The sequence below is a fragment of the Drosophila suzukii genome, chromosome 2L, assembly GCF_043229965.1.
Source record: "Drosophila suzukii chromosome 2L, CBGP_Dsuzu_IsoJpt1.0, whole genome shotgun sequence".
NCBI classification, from domain to species: Eukaryota; Metazoa; Arthropoda; class Insecta; order Diptera; family Drosophilidae; genus Drosophila; species Drosophila suzukii.
This window is the reverse complement of record NC_092080.1, coordinates 5,543,508-5,558,892: the sequence shown is the minus strand read 5'-3', so window position 1 is coordinate 5,558,892 and position 15,385 is coordinate 5,543,508. Positions and strand designations below refer to the sequence as shown.

General features: G+C 46.1%; 7 protein-coding genes across 9 annotated transcripts; 4 read left to right on the top strand and 3 right to left on the bottom strand.

Annotated features, from left to right (window-relative positions):
• Positions 1 to 72: 72 nt before the first annotated feature.
• ChLD3 (Chitin and LDLR binding deacetylase 3) lies at positions 73 to 3,877 on the bottom strand. The gene is made up of 4 exons (XM_017074125.4): positions 3,570 to 3,877; positions 1,127 to 1,880; positions 530 to 1,052; positions 73 to 473 (listed from the first exon to the last, which is right to left on the bottom strand). Exons 1-4 carry the CDS (start codon positions 3,742 to 3,744, stop codon positions 195 to 197), a joined length of 1,731 nt encoding a protein of 576 aa, XP_016929614.2. The 5' UTR covers positions 3,745 to 3,877; the 3' UTR covers positions 73 to 194.
• A 617-nt stretch (positions 3,878 to 4,494) lies between these two features.
• On the top strand, positions 4,495 to 9,372 carry glu (structural maintenance of chromosomes 4-like protein gluon). The gene is made up of 5 exons (XM_017089683.4): positions 4,495 to 5,739; positions 5,798 to 6,422; positions 6,484 to 6,797; positions 6,863 to 8,546; positions 8,612 to 9,372. The coding sequence occupies exons 1-5, from the start codon at positions 4,607 to 4,609 to the stop codon at positions 9,074 to 9,076; spliced, it is 4,221 nt and encodes a 1,406-aa protein (XP_016945172.2). The 5' UTR covers positions 4,495 to 4,606; the 3' UTR covers positions 9,077 to 9,372.
• On the bottom strand, positions 9,307 to 10,375 carry Nubp1 (NUBP iron-sulfur cluster assembly factor 1). Its single transcript, XM_017089684.4, has one exon. The coding sequence runs from the start codon at positions 10,297 to 10,299 to the stop codon at positions 9,364 to 9,366; it is 936 nt and encodes a 311-aa protein (XP_016945173.3). The 5' UTR covers positions 10,300 to 10,375; the 3' UTR covers positions 9,307 to 9,363.
• Positions 10,376 to 10,755: 380 nt separating this feature from the next.
• Positions 10,756 to 11,657, top strand: Prosbeta4 (Proteasome beta4 subunit). The gene is made up of 3 exons (XM_017080874.4): positions 10,756 to 10,935; positions 11,011 to 11,236; positions 11,296 to 11,657. The coding sequence occupies exons 1-3, from the start codon at positions 10,845 to 10,847 to the stop codon at positions 11,582 to 11,584; spliced, it is 606 nt and encodes a 201-aa protein (XP_016936363.1). The 5' UTR covers positions 10,756 to 10,844; the 3' UTR covers positions 11,585 to 11,657.
• A 191-nt stretch (positions 11,658 to 11,848) lies between these two features.
• Positions 11,849 to 12,424, top strand: LOC108014664 (COX assembly mitochondrial protein homolog). Its single transcript, XM_017080829.4, has 2 exons — positions 11,849 to 11,996; positions 12,050 to 12,424. The coding sequence occupies exons 1-2, from the start codon at positions 11,945 to 11,947 to the stop codon at positions 12,352 to 12,354; spliced, it is 357 nt and encodes a 118-aa protein (XP_016936318.1). The 5' UTR covers positions 11,849 to 11,944; the 3' UTR covers positions 12,355 to 12,424.
• Tsen2 (tRNA splicing endonuclease subunit 2) lies at positions 12,349 to 13,132 on the bottom strand. 2 transcript variants are annotated; one of them, XM_017080818.4, is made up of 2 exons: positions 12,694 to 13,132; positions 12,349 to 12,637 (listed from the first exon to the last, which is right to left on the bottom strand). In XM_017080818.4, exons 1-2 carry the CDS (start codon positions 13,130 to 13,132, stop codon positions 12,375 to 12,377), a joined length of 702 nt encoding a protein of 233 aa, XP_016936307.3. In that variant the 3' UTR covers positions 12,349 to 12,374. The 2 variants fall into 2 exon arrangements, with proteins under 2 accessions (XP_016936307.3, XP_070850969.1); XM_070994868.1 differs by having other exon boundaries at positions 12,510 to 12,650.
• LOC108014635 (zinc finger protein 260-like) lies at positions 13,116 to 15,241 on the top strand. Of its 2 annotated transcripts, none has more exons than XM_017080800.4 (2): positions 13,116 to 13,250; positions 13,331 to 15,241. In XM_017080800.4, exon 2 carries the CDS (start codon positions 13,342 to 13,344, stop codon positions 14,920 to 14,922), a length of 1,581 nt encoding a protein of 526 aa, XP_016936289.2. In that variant the 5' UTR covers positions 13,116 to 13,250; positions 13,331 to 13,341; the 3' UTR covers positions 14,923 to 15,241. The 2 variants fall into 2 exon arrangements, with proteins under 2 accessions (XP_016936289.2, XP_016936296.2); XM_017080807.4 differs by having other exon boundaries at positions 13,190 to 13,289; positions 13,338 to 15,241.
• Positions 15,242 to 15,385: the final 144 nt, after the last annotated feature.

Genomic DNA, 15,385 nt, shown 5'->3' with positions numbered 1-15,385 from the left:
TCCATAATGTTCAAAATTCAAATCGAATTCTTAAACAATCCTGTAGAATACCAATTGGTATTTATCTGAAAGCTGATAAATGCAAAGTTATTTTATAAGAGGCCTTCTAAGACTTGCTTTCTGGACAGCTCAAATATTATGTGGAACTAAAAACCCCTTCCGAGGCCCCGTTTAGTGTTATGCGGGCTATCACCTTAGTCCAAACCGAACTCGTTGCGAATCCAGGGATACTGGGCAGGACACTCCATGCACGTGTAGAAGAAGCGATCCTCCTGCAGCACACGACTCCGCACCTTGCATACATTCGGCAGGTTGCAGACACGCTCGTGGGAATCCAGATCCTTGGGCTGGCAGTGCCAAGACTCGAACTGATGTAGCTGATTGCTGGGCGTGGGATGGCGCATCCACTGTATAGCCTGCTGATTGGTCACAAAGTGCACATCCGGCAGCTTTTGCAGATCGTCGAGGAATTTCTACATGAACAATGAAAAATGAGAATCAAATTCTATCTTCTCCATTCAACACTCACCAGAAAGGCATTCAGATAGTCGATTTTCTTGAACCAAGTGGAATGGAAGTACAGGCCAAAGGGCGCCCTGTTGCTGAGGTAGTGCCTCTTGAAGTTGTGCGTCAGCATTCTGTACACATCCTCGCCGCTCAAATGCGGCGGACAGCTGTCCACCATGCCGCACATATATTCACCGGCCTCCAGTTGGTTCATCACCAGTTCCCAAATGCCTGGATAACTCCTTGATGGACAATTCTGATTTACACCCGTACAGGTGTGCGGCATCTTGTAGTCCAAGGTGTAGGGCCAGAGTGGAGGATTCGAGTGCGGTGCCACCATGGAGGAGTCGTACACGAAACCGAACTCTTTCATCATGAGGAACTGCCGATTCCAGCCGACGCGCAGAAAGGGCACCCGCATGCCCCGGATCTCTTCCATTCGAACGGCGGCAAACTTATTGATGATGTTCGCCTGGCCAACCATCTCGTCGAACCAATCCTCTATGGTGGCGTTCTTGGACCACCACAATTCGGGACCACGGTGACTAAGGTAAGGGAATATACAACAAATTGTAATATGTTTTTAATAGTTAATATATTTCCAGCCTGTTCAACTTACGTGACCGAGTGCACGGCTATTTCATGACCATCGTTCCACAGCTTCTGGACATACTGATAGTTGGTAAAGGGATGGGAGACATAGAATGTGCCCTTGATGGGGCAGCCATTCGGATTCCGCCTGTTCTGTGTGAACAAAACCTTGGAGAAGAGCTCCCAATTATCGTGGTTAATGGCATCATCGAAGGTCAGCAAGATCATTTGCGGCACACTCTGAGCAGGAATGCCACCGGGTATCTGGGTGCCATCCTTGGAGCAGAAACACTGAGGCAACTGACATTTCCGGGGATCACAAGCACCCGCCGCATTAGGATCGTGCTCCACATCACACCAACCCTCGTCGGAACCGTCGGGACAGTCCACCGATCCGTCGCAGAAATACTCCTGCGGCAGGCAGGTGCCATCGGCGCAGCCCAACTGGTACTCATCCGCACAGTCGGCCATCTCCAGGAGGGGCTTCGGCGCCGGCGTCTCCGCGCTCACATCGCAATTATCCACATTTGCCTTGAAGTCACAGATCTGACGCACCACATCGAAAAGCAGGCCCTCAGAGCACTTGAACTCGAAGACCTCGCCGTCGAGGCAGAGAAAATACTTGGCGCACTCACTGTTTGTCCAGATCTTGTGGACCGGCCGGTTGGGATTGCGGTAGAAGCGTGCATCTTGCATGCAATTGGCTGGCGATGTTCCTCCTCCGGAGGTCGCGCGACGATGCCGAGTGTGGTTGCTCGTGATTATACCATTTCCATCATTGTCTGCAAAGCAGGCACACATTCGTTAACTGGGTGTGAGATAGCCGTGTGTAATTAACAAGGAGACTAATTAATGCGGCTGACCCAAAAACGAAACCGCTCACGTCAAAGCCAAAATTATCCACTACCGATTGCAGCAATATTTCTTCTGGTTTTTTTCTTCAGCTGGCTACCACCAATCACGCACAGAAATGGGAGGTAGTTACGAATAGCCAACTGTGGAAAATAAACGCCACATAAGCCCACGTTCGCCATTCGCCACTTGAGTTGAATTCGATTGGAAAATTTGACAAATTTCAAGGAAACATATATTCCACCTACTAGTTAAAGAGAGCCTAAAGTAATGACTTGGCTTGTGATGACCTTTCTGATATGCTAGAGACCTCGGTTAACATTTAAATAATTTTATCTCAGATGATCTTTCATCTTGGTAACTGAGAAATATGATTTATATGGCGACTAGTCACGATATACTGACATTCCAAATTATAATCACTTCCATTTGAATATTATTTATAAACATTAACTCGCTGAAAGAATAGAATTCTTTGGTAACCTTGCAACTTTATAATTTGGATTGGTTTGTTTTACTTTTAATGACTTAATTATGTTTTTAAATTTGTTATTTCTTTGTTTTTTAGTGGGACTTAGACACGACACTTGAAAGTGGAGCTAAAAACAGATCTGTCGGCTATATGGAAATAAACTTTTTAAGGAAACCTCCTGCAAATATCCCGTGGAATAACCAAGAATTCAAAGTTAATAGGAACTTTTTTTTGTAAAAATATAGGAAAATGTGTTAAAATCTCGAAGTCCTAACTGAAGCGATTTTGAAAAACGATTTGTTTTCATGATCTTTCAGAATCTCTGGAAAGCACTGGAATACCCAATATCTGGAGGTTCCCGCAAACCAAGATTCCTAACTCCAACCTCAAAACCCTTCCGGAAATAGGGTTTTCTAGGAAAATGTGCTTAGAACACAGAATCGTAACTGAAGTCTTTTCGACATTATACAATATATTCAATTTTCTTCCAGAAACTCTTGAAGATCTTTTGGAATACCCAATCTCTGGAACTCCCCCGGCTCCACCCACTTGAAAAAACGCCCCCAGTCGTGGGCCACAATGCGGCGTATAGATTGAAATGCGTTTGCATCATGGATTGGCAGCAATGGCCCGTAGCCGTGCCGCACCAGATCGTAACTCAGGCAGATATTGGGCAAGAGACGCGTGTTGGCCAAATGCAAGATGCGATCTCGAGGCTCGAGATATGTATGGCTATAACAGATAGTCCAACTGACTGGCTGTCTGGGCTGCCGTGTATGTATGTATCTCAATCTCAATCTCAATCTGTGGCTCTAGCTGGAGCAGCTGGGCAGTTGCAGCATTTAGAAAGTAAATTTATCATCTTGGTAGTTTGGAGAGGCCAAGGCAGCGGGTCAGGAAAATTTCAGCAACTGAACTGTCATGGGGTTCAATGCACACGCTCTTTTTTTTTGCTTTTTTGGGTGGGGTACGGGGACAACTCGAACCCACTTGGCGCCCCGTTTGTGGTTATATAACTCTCCGATCCGATCGACAACTTTCACACCCCATGCGCGCGCGCATGAGCATGCCAAAAAAAAAGCATTGAAATAAAGGCAAGACACGCATCCAATCAAAATCAAAAACCGAACAAAAGGGGAGAAATTACCAATGACCAGGGCATCCAGCGAAGACGACATAATCATAATCACCATTATTAAGCTGAGTAATGAGTGGGTGTTGATATGGGGCGGTGTTAGCGGCCTAAAGCGTCGCTGGGCGGAAGCGACGACCTTGACTGTGAAACCCGTTTGGCAATTTACATTTTCCCCCGGGCAGAGCATTTTTCAGCCTGCTTTCTTCCACTTTGTATCGTGTGTCCAATGTTTATCCGTTTCGATTCGAGACGAGCGTTTTTATTTCTGCTCTGCTGGAAAAACTAAGAAAATCGCGAGTGGAACCGCACCGAGCCAAAGACGAATTGTAACTGAAGTCGAGCCAGATGCAGCAAAGGCATTATATATTTGGGCATTTCTCTTACAAGAGGGTAGCGGAGAGCCGGCCAGAGAAAGCTCTTTGCAGTGGGTGATATATTTATGTTTGAGAGCCAGAGAGAGCATTTTTCAAATATTAGTTGGCTGAATTATTTATAAGTATGGTAACAACATATTACTTAATAGTGGTTTCCGATTTAAAAATATATAAATGGTCGTTAAATTTTCACAAATCGATTTTTTGGTTGAATGTTACATTTTTCATTTCTTTTTAAATTAGTATACTTTATAAGGAACTTTGAGACTTTAAAAAACTATCATAAATATCCTATCCTACCAGAAATTATAAGGCCTCAAGAACCATTGTTTCCAACTACCTATCATGTATCATATTTAACAAATTTATAAACAAATGTCATTTTAAGAAATCAAATATTGAAAGAACCATTGATTTGATATCTTACTTTTTTGTTTCCGTTTAATCCGTTTTTAAAGCCGGTGTAACGGTCATTTTAAATTTAAACGAAAGAGCTGCCAACTCACCTTAGATTTCCTTATTTGAAGTGGCTTTGGGGTATTTTGGGTGTAGACGAAGACGGTCACACTGCAATTAGCGTCCTATTTTTTGTTGGCGCCCGAAAAAAAGTTATTTGTAATTGGCGGCCACGGCTTGGTTTAATCCACTCTTGGTTTTCTCTACGAAAAACTCAAGATGCAGAAGGCGCGTCCTAGCAAGGGCACGCCCAAGGCAGTGGGCGGTGGACGCCAGAGCGGCCAGTTCCGGGTGCCGCAGCTAACTGCCCAGCAATTGCGGGCACAGCAACAGCAGGAGGAGGAGGACGCGGGCATGGACGCCCTCGATGATGCCCTGATCTTCGACGACGAGGAGGGTGGCACCAGGATCGGCGACATTTACATCCCGCCGCCGGTGCCGCCACATTGCTCCATGGAGAGCGTGGGCCCGCGACTGATCATCGCCAAGATTGTGAATCGAAATTTCAAGAGCTACGCCGGCGAGGTGGAACTGGGTCCCTTTCACCAGAGCTTCACAGCCATTATTGGACCCAATGGCAGTGGCAAGAGCAACGTCATCGACTCCATGATGTTCGTCTTCGGCTGCCGCGCCAATCGTATCCGTTGCAAGCGTGTCTCCACCCTCATCCACTCCTCCTCGAGTTTTCCCAATCTGCGCAGTTGCTCGGTGGCCGTGCACTTTAAGCAGATCGTGGACAAGGGCGATGGCACCTGCGAAGATGTACCCGACTCCAGAATTGTCATCGAACGCACAGCCATGGCGGACAACTCTTCCTACTATACGGTCAACGACAAGCGGGCACAGCTCAAGGATGTGGCCAAGCTGCTGAAAAAACACCATGTCGATCTGGAGCACAACCGTTTCTTGATCCTCCAGGGCGAGGTGGAGTCGATTGCCATGATGAAGCCCAAGGGGCAGACGGAAAACGAAACGGGGATGCTGGAGTATCTGGAGGATATTGTGGGAACCCAACGCTACATTCGGCCACTGCAGCAGATAAACCAGAGGGTCGATCAGCTCACCGACGATCGAACCGAGAAGCACAACCGCTGCAAGCTGGCCGAGCGCGAAATGAAGGATCTGGAGCAGCCCTTTAACGAAGCCGTAGACTATCTGAAGAAGGAAAATGAGCTGGTGCGGACCAAGTCTTTCCACATCCAGAAGATCGTTAGCATAAAGAAGAGCAAGCTGGAGCAGTACACACAGGAGCATGAGGCCTGTGTGGAGGAGATGAAAACCCACGACGAGGGAACTGCTGCCCTAAAACAAGAACGAGCGGAAAAGGAGACCATCATTCGCAAAGAAATTGAGTAAGTACAAATAAACCTATAGATACACCTATTACATTTTAATCTACCCACCTTTCAGAGCCTACGAATCTCTAGTGAAGAAACGCGAACAAATCAAGAAAAGGCTGGTGACCATCGAGAGTGCCCACACAGAGATTCAAAGCACCATGGAGAACACTAATAAACAGCGCAAGAAGGACAAGGCCCAGATAGATAAGAACGAGAAGGAGCTGGAGGATCTGCACAAGTTGCCGGAGAAAAACCAACGCGAAATCGAAGATTGTAATAAAAAACTGGAGGAGCTAGAAAAGAGCAAGGTGGCACTGAATGAGGAACTAGAAAAGAAACAGGCCGAGCTGACGGAAACCACGGCACCGCTGACCGAGAAGCGCCTAAAGCTCAGTGACGAGCTGGTAGGCCTCAAGGAGAAGGTCAACGCGGCCAAGGGTGAGCTGCAGGTGATCGAGTCGCAGCTCAAGATCCTCAAACAGGCCGAGACCACCGAGACAAGAAAATATGAGACCTTAAAGAGCTCTTACGAACAGTCGCAGAAGAGTCTTGAGGAGAAGGTGAACAGGGTGGAAGAGTTAAAGGAGAGCATACCACGGATGAAGAGCGATATAGCCAACAAAACAGCGGAAGTGGATAAAATGGTTAAAGAGGAGCGCAACCTTTCCATGCAGTGTAACAAGCTCAGGACAGAGGTGAGGACTGGCTAGCTTATCTTTCCTGATTTTCTGTACTAATCAATAATAATCCCTTTAGATCAACGAAAGATCGACGGTCATGCAGGCTCAGCGCTCCAATAACAAAGTCCTTGACTTTCTTATGCGCATGAAGGCGGAGGGAAAAATCCCAGGCATACTGGGGCGGCTGGGAGACTTGGGAGGGATAGATGCCAAGTATGATGTGGCCATTTCGACCGCCTGTGGACGCTTGGACAACATTGTCACGGACAACTATGACACTGCATCGGCGGCCATTGGTGCCCTGAAGCAGTACAACGTGGGCAGAGCCACCTTCATTACGCTGGAAAAGATCGAGCACCTTCGACGCGAAGCCAATTCTAGGATCAATACGTATGTGATGGAATTACCACTTCCATTGATTTGTCCGCTAATAACCAGCTTTATATTGATTGCAGACCAGAGAACGTTTCCAGACTGTATGATCTAGTTAAGGTTGAAGACGACCGTGTAAGAACCGCCTTCTATTTCTCCCTGCGGAACACACTGGTGGCCGACGAACTGGAGCAAGGCACCCGCATTGCCTATGGCCGAGAGCGCTTCCGCGTGGTAACCCTAAAGGGTGAGATGATCGAGATGACGGGCGCCATGTCTGGTGGCGGCAATCGCCCAATACGCGGCAAAATGGGCACACAGGTGCGCACGAAGACTGCCGAATCGGCGGAAAGCTCGCAAATGTCACAGAAGGCTCTGGAGGACATGCAGATTCAGGCGGAGGAGCTGCAGGCGCGTGTCAACTACTGCCAGGAGCAGCAGGGCAGTCTCGAGCGCGAGATTCAAACCCTACGGAACAGCCAGCAGCGGGACGAGGCGGAGTACAAACGGCTGGCGGTGAGCATTACCTCCCTGGAGCAACAGATGGCCAGCAACCTGAAGCAGTGTGAGGCGCAGCGCCAGCGGATGCTTAAAAAGACAACGGACGAGGGTGCCGTCAAAGAGCGGGAGGAGCAAATAGAAGCAGCGAAGCAAGAGTTGGAGCAGGCACAATTTGCTGAGCAGGCTGTGTCCAGCCAAATCGACGAGATCCAGACGCAGTACGAGACCATGAGAAACGAAAATGTCAAGCCTGTGCAGGCCAAGATCAAGAAGGTGGGCAACCAGATCGAGAAGCTGGCCGCCAATGTGCGCTCCCTGAATGTGGCACTGGCCTCCGCTGATCGCAATATACAGAAGATCACCGGCAACAATAATAATCTGCGGGAGAACATTAAAGCTGCGGAGGAGAAGTTAAAAGCGTTGTGCGAGGACCGCCAGAAATGTCAGGAAAAACAGGAGGAGCTGCAGAAGGAAGCAGAGGAAGCGGAAGCAGCTATAGAAGGGGCCAAATCCCAATCCTCGGATATCAAAAAACAAATAGATGAGATCACCAAGGAGGAGAATAAACGAAATATCGAGCGCATTGAAATAGATACAAAGTTACAAGCGGCTGCGGGAAAGATGAACAAGGTGAAATCAGACATTCCCGGCTGGCAGGCTCAACTGGGTCCTTTGAAGCTCAACGAGATTCCCGGGGAAACCGAACCACAAGCACCACTCAAAGAACTCACTGAAGAAGAGCTCGAATCAGAGACCTTAGAAGCCTTGCAATATAAGCAAACTATGCTGGAGGAGGATCTGAAAACCAAGAAGCCCAACTTAGGCTGCATCAAGGAGTTCAACGAGAAGCGTATAGTCTACCTGGATCGCGTTCGCGTCCTGGAGGACATCACCTCCAAGCGAAACGAGATGCGCGACAAGTATGAGGAGGTGCGAAAGCGTCGCTACAAGGAGTTTATGGATGGGTTCAGCATCATTACGAGAAAGCTGAAGGAAATGTACCAGATGATCACGCTGGGCGGGGATGCCGAGCTGGAGCTGGTGGACTCCATGGATCCCTTTACCGAGGGCGTGAACTTCACGGTGCGACCGCCCAAGAAAAGCTGGAAGTACATCTCGAATCTCTCAGGCGGTGAGAAGACTCTGTCCTCGCTGGCCCTGGTATTTGCTCTTCATTACTACAAGCCCTCGCCGCTGTATTTCATGGATGAAATCGATGCGGCGCTGGATTTTAAGAATGTCTCAATTGTAGGGCACTATATAAAGGTGAATAAGCGAGTGATTTTGTAATCTATTCTTACATTCTTATACCTACGTTATTCCATTTTTAGGAGCGTACGAAGAACGCGCAGTTCATCATTGTATCGCTCCGCGTCAACATGTTCGAGCTGGCGAACTTTTTGGTGGGCATATACAAGGTCAGCGACTGCACGGACTCCATCACCATGCTAAACTATCCGCCTGCGCTGCCCACTCAGCAGCCCGTCATCGCCAACAGTCAGTATGTGGGCGGGACCATCGAACAGGATGTTACCATACAGCCCGATGAGAATCAAACACAGGATACCCAAGCCAGGGCTTCAGAACAAATAGTCAGCTTGATTAGTCAGTTGGGAGGAAGAGAAACCACCTTTGCTCCGCCCTTGGAAAGCACAGGAAGGGATACCACTTTTGCCCAAACTGTGGAGCGCGCTGTCATCGCAGAAGCCATTCAACAAACGAACGCCACGGGCAGAATAACAACGGATGTCTCCTTAGACAGTCCGCCCTGTTCCCCACCGCTGGTTAATGCCTAACTTTAAAACAAAGGCGTATTTTATAATTAGACTACTAAAGGCCTGTTCTCTCTTGTAAAGCTTCATGTTGTAAACTGCTAATTTCCTTATAATTTGATTATTTAAACGCTGATGAGAGAGTGGGCTGTATATAAAATGACCCCAGCTAATTTGTTTCATTCAAAAATACTAGTTTAAGTAAATCATGTACCAGCAACCAACCTTTGTTACATGTTAAGTAGGACCACTCGTTCTGTCAATGTTTTTGTATTATTAAACAAAATTTGTATATTATAAAATTTACATTCTTAACTAAAGCTAGCCATAATCTTTGAACAAATTCCTTCCAGCGCCTCAGTGGTAGGGTTCTTAATCTCTGTTATATCGTCACCAGAGTCGCAGGCCTTGGCCACCTGTGGATCCAGGGGCAGGGAGCCCAGCAGCGGCACTCCCATCTCGGCGCACATGGCAGCAGCTCCTCCGGTTTTGGCCGGAAAGATCTCCGAGCTATTTCCACAATTGCCGCAACGGAAACTGCTCATGTTCTCGATGACGCCCACAATTGGGATATTTTGTTTCTTGCAAAAGTTGATCTCCTTGCGCACATCCAACAGAGCCACTTCCTGTGGAGTGGTCACCAAGACGGCGCGCAGGGATTCCGGCTTAGTGTCGTCCTTCAGATAGGAAACGACGGACATGTGCTCATCGGAGGTGCCGGGCGGTGTGTCCAACAGCAGCAGATCCAAATCGCCCCAGTCCACCTCGCTCAGGAACTGCCGAATCATGCCGTTCTTTTTGGGACCCCGCCAAATGATGGCATCGTCCACGGAGCCGAGCAGAAAGCCGATGGACATTAGGCAGACATTGTCGTCGATTCCCACGGGTGACCAGCCGGAACCGGACTGATGGACATTCTCGCCCAGGGCGCCCATCAAACGAGGCTGCGATGGACCGCAAATGTCGATGTCCAGGACGCCAAAGTTACTGTCCGGACAGCTCCTGGCCAGGTAGCGGGTCAGTAAGGTGGTCACCGTGCTTTTGCCGACGCCGCCTTTTCCGGACAGGATCAGCAGCTTGTTGCGCACATCCTTGAGCGATTCGGCCACCAGAGCCTTGCCGGGATCCTCCAGTTTCTTGTTGGGATCGCTGCAGATGCTCTGGTTGGGGCAGCCGGCGCAGGCGTTTCCCTTGCCCGCCTCCTCGCTCTCCACGCCAGGACAGTGTTCTGGAGGAGGTGCCTGCATGGCTTAGAGTGTATTAGCTATTATTTAAGAAGGTAATTGTGAAATTAAAAATGATAGCAACGGCCAGTGTGGCCAACTAAAAAAAATGAGCTTCTAGCATGGGGGTCAAAAAGATTTATTTTAAATATTTGAAAAATAAAAAGTTTATAAATATTTAACAAGTACTACTAAACAATTACAAATACAAGGTTTGTCCCGACTAAAAATACTTGACTGATTATTAACTTAATAAACAAATAAAAAATGTTAAAGTACTTGTATCTGTAAAAAGTGTAAAGGAATTAAAGGACCTTATATTATTTATTTTAAGAAGTTTTTTTTATTTTAATAAAAAATATTTTATTTTATTTTTGTATTTTACATATTTATAAGCTGTTACTCAATTTCGATGACAAACTTTCGTTAGTATTTTTTCACCGGTCCGGTATTTTTCGTTGCCACGGTCACACACTGCTCCTAACTATTGCTTGTCATTGCTTTTCGGCAACTCACAAACAACTTGGAAATTTTCCCGAAAGCCCGGAAAGTATATAAATAAAAGCGACATGGAGACACTCCTGGGTATCAAGGGCCCCGACTTCGTGATGCTGGCTGCGGACACCACCCACGCCCGCTCCATAATCGTGATGAAAGAGGGTAAGCCCGGGGGTCTGAATTTTCTTGGCGGCTTGGGTCTCATGCGGTGACTTCTTCACTTCGAACCTTTTGCAGATCAGAACAAAATCCACAAGGTGTCGGATAATCTGCTTATATCGACCGTCGGCGAGTCTGGCGACACGGAGCAGTTCACCGAGTTCATTGCGAAGAACATAGCCCTGTACAAGATGCGCAACGGCTACGATTTGAGTCCACATGCGTCGGCCCATTTCACGCGCAAGAATCTGGCCGAATATCTTCGCAGTCGCACGCCCTATCAGGTCTACATGTTTGTGGCCGGGTAAGGATCAAGAGATCGGTTTATCCTCTCCAAATCTTACCGCATTTTTTACCATCCAGCTACGATCCCATCGCTGGTCCCGAGCTCAACTTCATTGACTACCTGGCCAATGCGATGCCCGTGAATTATGCCGGTCATGGCTATGGTGCCATCTTCGCATCCAGCATCTACGATCGCTACTGGCACCCCAACATCACCCAGGACGAGGCCTACGAGGTCTTCAAGAAGTGCATCGTCGAGATCCAGAAGCGTCTGGTCGTCAACCTCAAGAACTTCACCGTCGCCGTGGTGGACAAGGATGGTGTGCGGAACTTGGAACCCATTAGCTCCTCCAGCCTGGCCGCTTAGTTAGGTTTCGATTTAAGCATTCTAAATGCACAGTTTTGTAATAAAATGCGTCTGGATTTTGGTACGAAACGGAGGTTGATACTATTATTTTATAACATTCTTAAAATATTTTTAATTTAACCTAGTCTAGTTCTATTTTGTTGCTCCGTCATCACATAATGAAAAAATTTTTTTCGCAAGAATATCTTTGCTTTCTGTGCATAATTGATTAAACATTTTAATAGGTAATACAAAATAGAATCAAGAATTCTATAAGGAATATATATTTTCAGTATTTTTACGTACAAGGCAATTTCAGTATTACCATTGGCAGTCACACTAAAAGTTGTTACACAAAATAAATAGTATTTTTAACACAAAATGAGCCTCGAACAACAGACAACCGTAGACCCACATAATCCCCATGGACTTGGTGAGTCGTCGGAACAAAGAGTTAGGACTAGTTACTAATAATCCTCCCGCTAGGTGACCCCAACGATACCAGATTGCGCAAGGTTGAGAGGGAAGTACTGATACCCAAGATAATGCGGGATCGTGCCAAAACTGAATTCTGCTCCAAGGAAGTGGCCGACTTCCAGGAATGCTGCAAGGCCAGCAGTATACTAATGGTGGCCACCTGCCGGAAGCAGAACTCAGCCCTCAAGGAGTGCCTTACCCAGTGGTACCAGAACGAGGCCTTCAAGGAGGAGTGCAAGCAGATATACCTCCAAGAACGGGCCGATTATCGCAGCACCGGCATACCCAAGAAGCATCGCCTGGAGAAGTTGTAGAATCAGTTCCGATTAGTTCCTTATTGTTGTTTGCTTTGTACAAAAGTTAAGTAATTGAAACGTCGCACAATTGTCTCTGTTACTGTGGTCTCCTGCAAGACCTTGGGACTGAGTACATCCTTGGGTCGATGGACAGTTAGGAGCAGCACATCCTTATCCGAAGTTTCAGCCACACGTTGAACGCCCTTCAAGTTCTTTGATTGATAGTAATCTGTATCACAGGAAGTTTGAACTATAACTAAGAAGCTGGCATGGTACAAGCGAGGGCTTTGCTTGTAAATAACTGAAATTGAGATCTGATCATAAAAATATACTGAAACTCTAGAGCTAAAAACTTACGAAAATCACCGCCAAACTTGATGCCACTCTTGATTACCCAATTCTTCGACTTTAAATACAAATAGCAGGCCAGGTTCTCTACAAATCTTTCATTTAGCTTCTTGGCAGCCTCTAAAAACACCTGGAAGTCCATAGAACTGCCAGCCAAGTTGGTTATCTCCAAAGTGTTCAAGTAGTAGGCCAGAAAACAGGACTCTTCCAAGCCCAGAAGCAGCGTTTCATCCTCATCTCCAGATGCCGGTCCTCCGCGAGATTTGCTTCCCTTGCCAAAACAGCCGCTGTCATACAAAGATTTCGCCTGAACTGGATCTATTATCTCTACAGAGAGTCCTGTAAATCTTCCCTGATGACGTTCTCCATTCTCGCAACTCGGAAAAGGTGTATAGTTTACATTTTTGTGAAAGCAGCGCTTTCTTTTGCAGGGAAATGAGAACTGCATTTTGTTTTATTCATTAAAAATATTCATGAAAATAGCAATACCATAAAAATACCAGACAATTTTTCTCCAGATGGTATGCAACTTTGAAAACCCAAGTCACGGTTACACTGGAATTATGGTAAACAATTAATAGTCGCTATTAAAAAATATCCCCACTGTAAGATAAATGTAACATTTAAAATATTTTCTAATCGCTAGCTTTTAGGAAAATGGAGGAGGAGGAAGTATGCCGGGTTTGCCTGCAACAGGATGGCGATATGATCAATATTTTTGACGGTGTGCAGGACCCGGAAATGTCCATTCCGAATATGATTGCCCAGTGGTCAGGTTACCAGGTTGAGAAAGGCGATTCACTTCCGGAAACTATATGTCCAACCTGCTTGGAGGATGCCCGAGCCACATTTGGAATTATCCGAAAACTGCAGACGGAGAAAGTCTGTCGGATTTCAGACAGTGAGGATTCCATTTGCAGCAAGGCAACGGAAAAACCTTTCAAAAATGTACATAGTGAGGAATCGAATAACGCCCAGGAATACAAGGTTAAAAACGAGCCTATTGATGAGGACATATTTCTGGAGGCAGCCTGCAAGGCAATGGAAAGCGACCTATTCGAGGAAGATGTCTGCAAGATTGAAGTCGTTGAAACGGAACAATATAATGGGCACAAGTATATATTATCTGCTTTAGATCTGGATCTGGGTAGTATACCCAAAACAACGGACTTACCTTCTCGAGGGAAACGGCGTTACAAGTGTTCCCTGTGTCCCAGGTCTTTTGCGGATGCCTTGCAGTTTAGCCAACACATTGTAACCCATTCAGAAGAAGACGGCGATGGTCAAAAGTCTGATTTTTCTGATTCAGATTTTAGCACCACTGGGTTCGAAGAGGACGATTATAATCCGGACTCTGAAACAGACGTACCATCTGATAAGCCTCAAATAAAACGGCGCCGAAAGACTTCTGCATCCACCACCCCATTAAAGAAAAACATCGTTACCCATTTGCATGATAAGAATGATAAAACGAAATCGGATTTGCCTGCATCGGAACGTATACCCACACCTTACCTGCCCTACAAATGTAATTATTGCCCGAGATCGTTTCCGGACAAGGATTCCTGTATACTGCACGCACGATCTCATAGCAAGCAATTCCGATGTTCCGATTGCCCAAAGACTTTTGCAGAGGAAAAGCAGTTGAAGCAACACATTTTGAGCCATTCAGAGGATCAGGCCGATAAACCGAAGCCTTCACCATCAGGTCCTCCTCGAGAGTTCAAGTGCCCCAAGTGTCCCAAGTCGTTTCCGTATGCCTCAAGTTGCAGTCGACATCTGTTAAGTCACTCGGACATACGACCGTTCAAATGTCCCCAGTGTCCAAACTCCTATGCACGTCCCTATGCCCTCAGAGCCCACTTTACTATGCACTCCGGGGAACGATCGTTCAAGTGTGATCAGTGTTCAAAGACCTATAAGAAGGCCCACCATCTCAAGCACCACCTGTTGACTCATTCTTATTCTCACTCTAATTCTAATGAAAGGCCGAACAAGTGTTCCCAATGCAACAAGTCCTTCCTGTCCAAGTCGGATCTAAATCGACATATACGGGCGCACTCCGCAGAAAAACCCCACAAGTGTGATGACTGCTCAAAGTCTTTTCATCGATCTAGCGATCTGAAAGTTCATATGCGTACCCACACTGGCGAAAAACCCTTTAAGTGTGCCTGCTGTTCGAAGTCTTTTTCGGCTAGAACGAATATGGTGAAGCACCAAAGGCAATGCAAACTTTAAAAGACAATCTGTGACTAAGATATACCTTTAAAATTTTTTGTAATTATAATAAAAACCCAACTTGTTGGTTTTCGTTGCCTTGAATTTAAATAAGAAAAAATAAAAGATTGTTTTTCTTAGGTATAAAGAATGTATATAGTATATTGTCAAGCAGGAAACGAAATGTACTTAAAAGAAACAAATCACTTAAGTTAAACAATGCCAATACATAGGAACACATTTAAATTCCATTAAAACTTGATAGTTTGGTTCAAAAAATGTAAAGATCGAATTTTGTTCTTGATTGGAAAATAAAACTGAAATATTCTAAAAGCGCAAAGTTTTAAATTTATTACTGTTCGAATTTTTATTAAAAATCGGGCATTATGATGGGGGCTTATAGCTATTGAAGGAACGGCCTTAATGGGTTTCTGTTAAATTTTGACACAGCTATGGTCAGCTGTAAAATTTTTCGAAACTAAAA

Coding starts and splice junctions, on each gene's coding strand:
- ChLD3 (XM_017074125.4), bottom strand. CDS start 3,744: ATGCTCTGCCCGGGGGAAAATGTAAATTGCCAAACGGGTTTCACAGTC. Junction 1,881..3,569: donor GCTGGATGCCCTGGTCATTG/GTAATTTCTCCC, acceptor CCTGCTTTGCAG/ACAATGATGGAAATGGTATA. Junction 474..529: donor ACTATCTGAATGCCTTTCTG/GTGAGTGTTGAA, acceptor TTGTTCATGTAG/AAATTCCTCGACGATCTGCA.
- LOC108014635 (XM_017080800.4), top strand. CDS start 13,342: ATGGAGGAGGAGGAAGTATGCCGGGTTTGCCTGCAACAGGATGGCGAT.
- Prosbeta4 (XM_017080874.4), top strand. CDS start 10,845: ATGGAGACACTCCTGGGTATCAAGGGCCCCGACTTCGTGATGCTGGCT. Junction 10,936..11,010: donor CATAATCGTGATGAAAGAGG/GTAAGCCCGGGG, acceptor AACCTTTTGCAG/ATCAGAACAAAATCCACAAG. Junction 11,237..11,295: donor GTCTACATGTTTGTGGCCGG/GTAAGGATCAAG, acceptor TTTACCATCCAG/CTACGATCCCATCGCTGGTC.
- glu (XM_017089683.4), top strand. CDS start 4,607: ATGCAGAAGGCGCGTCCTAGCAAGGGCACGCCCAAGGCAGTGGGCGGT. Junction 6,798..6,862: donor GCCAATTCTAGGATCAATAC/GTATGTGATGGA, acceptor TATTGATTGCAG/ACCAGAGAACGTTTCCAGAC. Junction 8,547..8,611: donor TTGTAGGGCACTATATAAAG/GTGAATAAGCGA, acceptor TTCCATTTTTAG/GAGCGTACGAAGAACGCGCA.
- Nubp1 (XM_017089684.4), bottom strand. CDS start 10,299: ATGCAGGCACCTCCTCCAGAACACTGTCCTGGCGTGGAGAGCGAGGAG.
- LOC108014664 (XM_017080829.4), top strand. CDS start 11,945: ATGAGCCTCGAACAACAGACAACCGTAGACCCACATAATCCCCATGGA. Junction 11,997..12,049: donor ACATAATCCCCATGGACTTG/GTGAGTCGTCGG, acceptor TCCTCCCGCTAG/GTGACCCCAACGATACCAGA.
- Tsen2 (XM_017080818.4), bottom strand. CDS start 13,132: ATGCAGTTCTCATTTCCCTGCAAAAGAAAGCGCTGCTTTCACAAAAAT. Junction 12,638..12,693: donor CAAGTTTGGCGGTGATTTTC/GTAAGTTTTTAG, acceptor TCTCAATTTCAG/TTATTTACAAGCAAAGCCCT.